Below are 10,627 nucleotides of genomic sequence, written 5' to 3'. Positions count from 1 at the left end.
ACTTGTTTAGTTGAGGTCTTAGTTATTCGTGAAATGTTAACTAACACTCCGCCCGATTGAAAATTGATGGCGTTCCAGTCCAAGGCCCTGACATCTGAAACCCGTTTACATGCAAGTAAACACAGGAGGATGAGTAATTTTGCAGAAAGTTTCTGAAGTGAGAGCTCTTGATTTGTCGGCCACGAGTCTAAGAAATTGAGGACTATGTTGACATCCCAGAAGGCCGAATACCTGGCCGTTGGAGGTCTCCAATTCCTTTCATGAGTCGACAAGTCACGGGGTGGTTTCCTGCTGTATTTCCTGTAAACCCCTGATGGCCTGCTGCTATAGCCGATCTGTTTACATTGATCGTACGATATGCTTTTCCTGCTTCAAACATAGATGTGAGGAAATGTAGTATCTTACTCAGAGGGGCAGATATGGGATCCACTTCCCTTGCCAGGCACCAGCTAGACCATGATCTCCATGCTGAATGGTAAGCGTTTCTAGTGCCTGGTGCCCACGCCTGTGCCAAAAGCTTGAGCGTTGCCTGTGGAACGTCAGGGATGGTCCAGGGTCCCCTGAAAGGAGCCAAGCTATGAGGCGTAACAGACCTCTGTCCACTAAGTCGTGCGAGTTCCCATCCGGGTCGGTCAGCAACTCCAGCAGGTTCGGGACCAATCAAGGGAAATCTATTGACATCTCCAGCAGTCTGGGGAACCACGTCTGTGTCCGCCATAACGGGGTAACCAATACCAAGGAACCTTTGTACCGTCTGAGATGGATGAGAGTCCGAGGTATGAGGTTGAACGGTGGGAATGCATAATGCCTTGTCTGTGGCCATACTTGTAGGAATGCATCGGTCGCTAGAGCTGCCGGGCCTGGTCTCCAGCTGTAAAACTTCGGGAGTTGTGTGTTCAACCGATCAGCAAATAGGTCGATGTCCAGTTTACCCCACAGTGCTTGTAGTTGGAGAAAAGTCTGTCTGTGTAACTTCCAATTTCCCGAGTCCCTGAGGTATCTGGAGTTCCAATCTGCTATGGAGTTGTCCAGCCCCGGAATGTTTTCCGCAATCACGGAGATGTTGTTGCGGAGACATAAGTGCCAAAACTCTTTGGCGCGGAGGGTCAACATCTTTGATTTTGTGCCCCCCAAGTGGTTTATGTATCTCACCGCTGACACACTGTCGCTGACACAGGCTGCGGATGGCGAATGATCCAAGCAGTTGATGTGGGGCCATGTTTCTTGCTCCGACCATCTGCCACCGGTAGTAATATCTCCACAGCGTGCGCCCCAGCCATATGAGCTGGCGTCCGACTCTATAATCATGTCTGGTGTTGCCCCGTATATCGCTCTGCCATTCCAGGCCTCCATGTGGGCGAGCCACCAAGCTAGTTCCTCCCTGGACTCTGCGTCCATAATGAGTCGCGTTTCGTATGTGTGGCCAGCACGGAGATAGGAGCCTTTGAGTCTCTGTAACGCCCGGTAGTGCAGCGGGCCTGGAAATATTGCCTGGATGGATGAGGCGAGCAGACCTATGATTCGTGCCAGTTTTCGTATTGAGAAGTCTGGAGCTCGTAAGATTCGTCTGATCTCCTTTTTTATGGTCTTGACCTTGTCTTCCGGAAGGCAGAGGGTCTATTGAATGGAATTGACTTGAAAGCCTAAACATTCTATGCCCTGTGTTGATTCTAAGATCGACTTCTCCCAGTTGATGAGGAAGCCTACGTTCTGTAGGAGGTGCAGTGTCCAATCCAAGTGGGTAAGCAATAGGGATGGTGAGCTGGCTAGAAGAAGGATGTCATCTAGGTATATGATGAGTCTGACCCCTTGTGCTCTGAGGAATGCTATCACTGGTTTTATCACTTTGGTGAAGCACTATGGTGCCGAGGATAGACCGAATGGAAGGCATTTGAAGTGCCATCTTCCTTGCCAGGTAAAATGCAATAAGTCTCTGTAGTCTTCCGCGATGGGAATTGTCAGATATGCGTCTCGCAGGTCTAACTTGACCATCCAGTCCGCTGGTAGAAGTAAATCTCCGAGGCAGTGAATGCCCTCCAATTTGAAGTGTCTGTACTGAAGGAACGCATTTAGCTGTCAAAGATTTATCACTGGGCGTACTCCGCCCCCTTTCTTTGGCACTAGGAATAGAGTGCTTGTGAAGCCCTGTTGGTTTACCGGGATCTCTTGCATTCTTGTTGACCAGATCTGAAATCTCTAGAGTAATCAGTATAGCCTGATCGTGGGGGAGCGATAGCTCTCTTGGGGCCATGAGCTGTATGGGAGTGGCTATTAGGTCTAACTGGTAGCCCTGTACTGTTTGAAGAACCCACCGGTCTGACGTAATCATTTGCCACACATGGGTAAAACTGGCCAATCTGCCACCCACCTTTACCTGGGGGAAAGGGGTAGTAAGTACACTTACCATAGGGCCGTCGTCCCAATACAAATGGGTACGTATCTCTGAGGGAGCAGCAAGAAAGAGGAGGAGCAACAGATGACAGCTTTCTTTCATATGGACACTGTGACATTATTGGCTGCCACTGTTCCTAGGCAGAGTTTTTTTCGTTTTCTCAACTTTTTCTTGCTGCTGAGGGAATAAATAAGAAAGAGAATGCATATATACGAGCCTCCGTGTCTATAATAAAATCTTAAAATAAGCTTTAAAGAGGAAAAAAAAAAAAGTGGAGATGCCGGGGATTGAACCCGGGGCCTCATACATGCAAAGCATGCGCTCTACCACTGAGCTACATCCCCTACTAGACATTTATGCATGCTCCGAAGTATATGTAGCAGGGATCCGGGGGAGGGGAGTTGTTTATTTTTCACACTTGTTACGTTACATTAACATTAGAGTTTTGCAACCATAGCTTACAGGTAACATATCAGAGTTCTGTTTGTGTCGGAGTCAGTCGTTTTCCCAGGGACATAGAACTCTTTCACCATGATGGAGCTGATAGACGATCGAATCCTGGACTGGTATCACCCTGCAGTCCCCCTCCAGCCCATAGAGGGCGCTCTCTTGGCCCGGGCAATGCCCTGTCTGAGCTAATCCCTTCCTCGGGCAATAGGCTGCTGCCGGTCACGTGATGTTCCAGAAGGCTGTGCGCAGTTGCAGTGCTGGGGTTACTTCCCGCAAGCCGGTGGTTGCGGCTGTGGGCTGTGACCGGTTGTGATCCGCACGGATCGGAAAAATGTCCGCCACGGGCCCCCCAGCAGGGCAGCACAACGGTGAGAGCGACCACAGGCATAGTGAGAGGGCTGTGAGGAGATACCATGGGCTAACACCAGGAGACTGTGTGTACAATGACATGGGGACAGACTGACATGGGGACAGACTGACTGACATGGGGACAGACTGACTGACATGGGGACAGACTGACTGACATGGGGACAGACTGACTGACATGGGGACAGACTGACTGACAGGGGGACAGACTGACTGACATGGGGACTGACTGACTGACTGACATGGGGACTGACTGACTGACTGACATGGGGACTGACTGACTGACATGGGGACTGACTGACTGACATGGGGACTGACTGACTGACATGGGGACTGACTGACTGACTGAGAAGGGGACTGACTGACTGACTGACTGACTGAGAGAGGGACGGACTGACTGACTGAGAGGGGGACTGACTGACTGACTGACTGACTGACTGAGAGGGGGACTGACTGACTGACTGAGAGGGGGACTGACTGACTGACTGACTGACTGAGAGGGGGACTGACTGACTGACTGACTGACTGACTGAGAGGGGGACTGACTGACTGACTGAGAGGGGGACTGACTGACTGACAGGGTGACTGACAGGGGGACTGACTGACTGACTGACAGGGGGACTGACTGACTGACTGACAGGGGGACTGACTGACTGACAGGGGGACTGACTGACTGACTGACAGGGGGACTGACTGACTGACTGACAGGGGGACTGACTGACTGACTGACAGGGGGACTGACTGACTGACAGGGGGACTGACTGACTGACTGACAGGGGGACTGACTGACTGACTGACAGGGGGACTGACTGACTGACTGACAGGGGGACTGACTGACTGACTGACAGGGGGACTGACTGACTGACAGGGGGACTGACTGACTGACTGACAGGGGGACTGACTGACTGACTGACAGGGGGACTGACTGACTGACTGACAGGGGGACTGACTGACTGACTGACAGGGGGACTGACTGACTGACTGACAGGGGGACTGACTGACTGACTGACAGGGGGACTGACTGACTGACTGACTGACTGACAGGGGGACTGACTGACTGACTGACTGACTGACAGGGGGACTGACTGACTGACTGACAGGGGGACTGACTGACTGACAGGGGGACTGACTGACTGACAGGGGGACTGACTGACTGACTGACAGGGGGACTGACTGACTGACTGACAGGGGGACTGACTGACTGACTGACTGGGGGACTGACTGACTGACTGACTGGGGGACTGACTGACTGACTGGGGGACTGACTGACTGACTGGGGGACTGACTGACTGACTGGGGGACTGACTGACTGACTGGGGGACTGACTGACTGACTGACTGGGGGACTGACTGACTGGGGGACTGACTGACTGGGGGACTGACTGGGGGACTGACTGACTGGGGGACTGACTGGGGGACTGACTGGGGGACTGACTGGGGGACCGACTGACTGACTGGGGGACTGACTGACTGACTGACTGACTGACTGACTGACTGACTGACTGAGGGACTGACTGACTGACTGAGGGACTGACTGACTGACTGAGGGACTGACTGACTGACTGAGGGACTGACTGGGGGACTGACTGGGGGACTGACTGGGGGACTGACTGGGGGACTGACTGACTGACTGACTGACTGACTGACTGACTGACTGACTGACTGACTGAGGGACTGACTGGGGGACTGACTGGGGGACTGACTGGGGGACTGACTGGGGGACTGACTGGGGGACTGACTGGGGGACTGACTGGGGGACTGACTGGGGGACTGACTGACTGACTGACTGACTGGGGGACTGACTGACTGACTGACTGGGGGACTGACTGACTGACTGGGGGACAGACTGACTGGGGGACAGACTGACTGGGGGACAGACTGACTGGGGGACAGACTGACTGGGGGACAGACTGACTGGGGGACAGACTGACTGGGGGACAGACTGACTGGGGGACAGACTGACTGGGGGACAGACTGACTGGGGGACAGACTGACTGGGGGACAGACTGACTGGGGGACAGACTGACTGGGGGACAGACTGACTGGGGGACAGACTGACTGGGGGACAGACTGACTGGGGGACAGACTGACTGGGGGACAGACTGACTGGGGGACAGACTGACTGGGGGACAGACTGACTGGGGGACAGACTGACATGGGGGACAGACTGACATGGGGGACTGACTGACATGGGGGACTGACTGACATGGGGGACTGACTGACTGACTGACATGGGGGACTGACTGACTGACATGGGGGACTGACTGACTGACTGACATGGGGGACTGACTGACTGGGGGACATGGGGGACAGACTGACTGGGGGACATGGGGGACAGACTGACTGACATGGGGGACTGACTGACTGGGGGACATGGGGGACAGACTGACTGGGGGACAGACTGACTGGGGGACAGACTGACTGGGGGACAGACTGACTGGGGGACAGACTGACTGACTGACATGGGGGACAGACTGACTGGGGGACAGACTGACTGGGGGACAGACTGACTGGGGGACAGACTGACTGGGGGACTGACTGACATGGGGGACAGACTGACTGGGGGACAGACTGACTGACTGACATGGGGGACAGACTGACTGGGGGACAGACTGACTGACTGACATGGGGGACAGACTGACTGGGGGACAGACTGACTGACTGACATGGGGGACAGACTGACTGGGGGACAGACTGACTGACTGACATGGGGGACAGACTGACTGACTGACATGGGGGCGAACCGACATGGGGGCCGATAGAAAACTGTCCAAAGGTAGATCCCCAGATTTTGTACAACTACCAAATGATTCGACAGCTAAGGCCATTATGGCCACCCATTAATTAAGGAGACACTCCATGCACTGACTTTATGGAACTGCGACTCACATGATTCTTTCAGAGTATTTAGAATCTAACTTTTGGTTGCTCCAGCAAATATGTTAATCTTACTTGATGTCAACTATGCTTCAATTTTAGCTTCTTACAGGAGTTATTCGCTAAAGTGAGAATTCAAAGTGAATTTCAAATTTGAAAGGAAACTATAGTAACCAGAACTTATAAAGCTTAATGTAATTGTTCTGGTGTGTATAGGCCATTTCTGCAGGTATTTTTTATGTAAACATTACCTTTTCAGAAAAAGGTAGTTTTTAGATTAATGCCTAGGGACACCTCCATTGGCAGTCACTCAGACGGCCACTAGAGGTGCTTCCTGGGTGTGCAGCACTGTGCATGGAGACACTGAACATTCCACATTGATATAAAGGGATTCTCTAGTGCCAGGAAAACATATTAGTTTTCCTGGCACTGCAGGACCCTGTAGTGCCCCTCTTGCTCCCACCCCCCTTCCCCAGTTGCTGAAGGGGTTAAAATCCCCTTCAGTGACTTACCGGAGTCCAGCGCCGATGTCCCTTGGCGCTGGTCAGCCTCCGCCTACGCTCCGAGTCGGCGGGGAAGACCTAATGCGCATGCGTGGCAATGGCCACGATGCTTTCTAATGGGGATTTTGGCGACGCTGGAGTTCCTCACATAGCGTAAGGATGTCCAGCATCGTATAACACACTTTTCGTGTTCTAAGAACACGGAAGTCCCTCTAGTGGCTGTCTGATAGACTGCCACTAGAGGAGGACTTAACCCTGCAGGGTAAATATTGCAGTTTATGAAAACTGCAATAATTACACTTGCAGGGTTAAGGGTAGTGGGAGTTGGCACCCAGACCACTCTACTGGGCAGAAGTGGTCTGGGTGCCTGGAGTGTCCCTTTAATGTTCTTCTTGAGGAGATGCTGATTGGCCAGTGTTGCGTTTGGCTCCCCCATAGGAAAGTATTGGATTGGCTGAGATTGTCAGTTCTGATGATCTCAGCCAAGGAAGTGGATTGTGGGCGGAGCCAACACCGGCATACCTGCGCAGAGCTGGAATAAAGGTACGTTTATTACATTATTTAAGCAGGGGCATGCCAGCTTAAAGTGTGTTTAACACTATGGGGTCAGGAATACTGATTTGCCAGTGCTGCAGTGCCCCCCTATTCATGACCATATAGTTTTCCTTTAAGATTAAGGTAGCCGAAATGGAAACATTATCTAAGTCACCTAAGTTAAGCTACTTTTGCCTTACATTTAAATTCACTTTGTATTCTCACTTCAGTAAATAACCCTGCAAGTGTTTTTTGTGCTTTTACACCATATACTGCATTTTTTCAGTTACGCCTATAGGAAAAATTACAGATTTTGTGAGGGGTTTTTCACACTGCTGCCAACTTGGAAAGATTTTATTAACTTTCTAATGTATGTTGTCTTTACTGCCTGAAATAGAACACTGAATAAAATTCCTTCAGAGCTAGAGGGATTTTAAGTTCTAATATGTGTGTATGTATTTTTTTTTCCATACTCCTTTATATATGTGCAAATAACCAATTGTAGTGTGTTTCAGAAAATAAGTGTAATGTTTACCAATTCTAAGTAACCCTTATCAATACAGCTGCTGTGCTTCAAGTTTTCTCATATGATTTCCTTTGGATTAAGTGTACATTAAAAACAAGTGCGTATGGTATTAAAAGGTGTGTTATGTAATTGTACACCTGCATATAGTGGATTTGTTTACTACCTTGCTGGAGCTTCAGAATATGAAGGAGGGGTTACTGATTCTGGATTGTTATAAAAATGTCCAAAAGGGAATCAAGAATGTATTTTTCTGATTGTCTAATGGTGATAATATTTATTATTAAGGTATTTATGTTTTGTCTGTTGAGATTTCATTACTGGTGTTAATGTTCTAAATTTTAATCTATTTTGGTCTATTATCGATTTATTTGTAGGCTAACTATTTTAAGTCAGATGGTTCTTTTTCAAAGGAAATTGGTTGTATGTGGACTCAGTTATATATCACATGCTTCTTGTCAGTTTATTGTCCATTCAATAGCAAACCCAGTGGTGGTGGTTAATAAAAGGGTATTTGTTTAGATGACCGGCACAAAACATTTGAACCATGTATCTAGATCAAATATATAATGAGAATGAGATTGCTTTAAATTTACATATCTTGTAAATCTCTGTAGTTGGTAATGTATTAAATTACCTAGGTTATGACAACTTACTGTTAGTGATGTTACAATCAGTGCTGTGTAATGCAGATTAAAGGACCACTATAGTGCCAGGAAAACAAACTCGTTTTCCTGGCACTATAGTGCCCTGAGGGTGCTCCCACCCTTAGGGTCCCACTCCCCGGGCTGAAGGGGTAGGAAGGGGGTTAAACACTCACCTTGCTCCCTCGGCGCTGGGTACTCTCCTCCTCCTTCGGTTGTCATCAGCTGAATGTGCCGCGTGCGCATTCAGCCAGTCCATAGTAAAGCATTCTCAAAAGGAGCTGCAGGAGAAGATCACTGCTCCCTAATGCGCCGCCTCTGCCGACCACCTTGTTGCTCTCCAGGGTGGCAGGCCGGCTAGCTCCAATGCTCCCTGAGCCGCCACCCCGATGCTCCCCAGGGCAGACGGCTCCATTGTTTGCCCAGCCGGACGCTTTAGGTAAAGGGCTGACAAATCCCAGGCGCCAGGGTGAAATGTGTAGTCGCCATGGTAACCGGGTGCTTGGGATTTGTCGAGCCCTTGAAGTAGAGACTTGATCAGTCTATGCAAAGAGCATGGTTTTATGGTTCTTAAAGTTTTCCAAATCAGTGCTCATGACCCAGCAGCAGTTCAGGTTTTGTCAATATCTGCATTGGAATTTAAATGGGAAATATATAAATCTTGGATTGTTGATGTTGGTTTGGGAATCACTGGTCTCCAGCACAGACCTTGCTAGAATGCAACCACTGTTCAGGCTCTCTGGGGTAGGTAGGGACAATAGCACGCACACACTGTAAGTTGGACAATTTAAAAATTGCTTTTAGAATTAAAGTAGAATTAAATAAAGTAGAAGTAGTAAAAAAGCCAAAACCAAAGAAATGTATTAGAATGACTGGATTTAATGTAAAAGAGAATGGTCAGGAACAAGCCGAGGTCAGGGACACAGAAAGAGACAAGAACGAGAATACAAGCCAAAAGATCAAGGATACCAGAATACGGGATAGTCTAAAACAAGCCAAAGTCAATGTACCAGTAGGAGAAAGAAGATGAACATGCTCTCTGATAACCACCAGTGGAAACCATGACAGGGCACTGAAGAACTGGTGAAAGAAGTTTAAATACCTCTAGCATGGCCGTGATTGGATGATTCATGTCACATGACATCAGAACGTACATGAACGTTGTCCCAATGTCCATTAAAATGCCTCTAGCGTGCAGCGAGTGGCGTCTTATATCATGCTGGATATGAGCGCAACCGGAGGAGGCCAAGTAGCAGCCCGAGTCCCTAACCGATGTGCAGGTACGCACAGGCAACTTTATAATCAGTTGCTGTAGCACATTATATTTGTACCACTTTTTGCAAGTTACTCCAATTATAAGCAACTCTGTGCAAGGACACTGACTAAGGGTCTCCTTGCACATAACCTATGCAAAGAGCATGGTTTTATGGTTCTTAAAGTGGCCCTTTAATATTGGCCTTTATGGCTATATAAAGGCTTTTGTCTTTTGCTTCTCATTGCACGTAGTCCCCAGAGAGCAAATGAGATCAGCTGGTGATGTTATTTAATGTCTGTTTAAAGCAAGCATATTTGGAAATCATGTTGTCGAAGATAGCTAGGTAAACCTGTATAACATTTATACATCTAACACTGGTGTTACATATGGTGAATGTATGCTGCAATCCAGCATTGTAATAACTGCATATTCTAGTCTTGTATCATTCATTATTAAAAGGTGGTAGGATATTAACAGCAAGAGCAGACTGAGAAATGGGTCATTTAAGTGAAAAGAGACTGGCCATTGTTTCAGCTAATAGTTATTATTCAGCCTCTGGCTGACCTTTTTAAAAGTAAGATGTTGTAGCAACAACTCCTGCAGTTTGTTTGTGTTAAAATGTTGCACCCGTTGACATTTCTCGGTTGCAATGGCAATCTGTAGCATGTGATTTGTCAAGCACTGTTATACACCATATATTCAATAAGCAATCTAAGTAAGGGCCTGTCAGTATTTTGGTTCTTTCAGGGTTATCCCCCTAAACTGGAATTTTCAGGAAAAGACTTGGATTGCCAATTTCATGTCAAAATATTTGTGCTGGGAAAATAACGGAAAAATATATACTAAACTGTTGGTCTAAAATAAGCAATTTTCTTGCTTATTCATTAAAATTGCAGTTGTAGCAGATATATCGGATTGACGCAGTGGCATGGTAATTGTAGTCTTATGATGCAACTACATTCCCAGTGATTCTTCTGTGATGATGTTTTGTCTACCTTTATAAAATATGTAGGGCTGTTTGTTAGTGTATTCTGGTTAGAAAATTAATATTGTCAACCAAAAGCTCAATGGCCAAAGTTGGGAC

The 10,627-nt window shown here is 48.3% G+C and overlaps 2 protein-coding genes and 1 non-coding gene across 6 annotated transcripts in view; 1 reads left to right on the top strand and 2 right to left on the bottom strand.

Annotated features, from left to right (window-relative positions):
* Positions 1-2,664: 2,664 nt before the first annotated feature.
* On the bottom strand, positions 2,665-2,736 carry TRNAA-UGC (transfer RNA alanine (anticodon UGC)). Its single transcript has one exon. It is a non-coding gene; the product is annotated as a tRNA-Ala (tRNA).
* A 351-nt stretch (positions 2,737-3,087) lies between these two features.
* SEC24B (SEC24 homolog B, COPII coat complex component) overlaps positions 3,088-10,627 on the top strand; it is an 83,310-nt gene continuing 75,770 nt past the window's right edge. For 3 of the 4 annotated variants that reach the window (XM_063458363.1, XM_063458362.1, XM_063458360.1), the window contains exon 1: positions 3,088-3,231. In XM_063458363.1, the coding sequence (XP_063314433.1) occupies positions 3,174-3,231 (58 nt within the window). In that variant the 5' untranslated portion in view covers positions 3,088-3,173. The remainder of the gene's footprint in view (positions 3,232-10,627) is intronic. The other variant, XM_063458361.1, reaches the window with a different exon arrangement.
* On the bottom strand, positions 3,990-10,209 carry LOC134615229 (fap1 adhesin-like; the record flags this gene model as incomplete). Its single annotated transcript, XM_063459720.1, has 8 exons — positions 10,108-10,209; positions 4,979-5,041; positions 4,651-4,723; positions 4,495-4,577; positions 4,339-4,461; positions 4,191-4,301; positions 4,091-4,141; positions 3,990-4,049 (listed from the first exon to the last, which is right to left on the bottom strand). Coding segments are annotated over exons 1-8 (666 nt in total), but the record flags the coding sequence as incomplete, so codon positions are not given.

This window comes from Pelobates fuscus, chromosome 6, assembly GCF_036172605.1.
Source record: "Pelobates fuscus isolate aPelFus1 chromosome 6, aPelFus1.pri, whole genome shotgun sequence".
Lineage (NCBI taxonomy): Eukaryota > Metazoa > Chordata > Amphibia > Anura > Pelobatidae > Pelobates > Pelobates fuscus.
The sequence above is the reverse complement of the archived record's forward strand: the minus strand, read 5'-3'. Positions and strand labels throughout refer to the sequence as shown.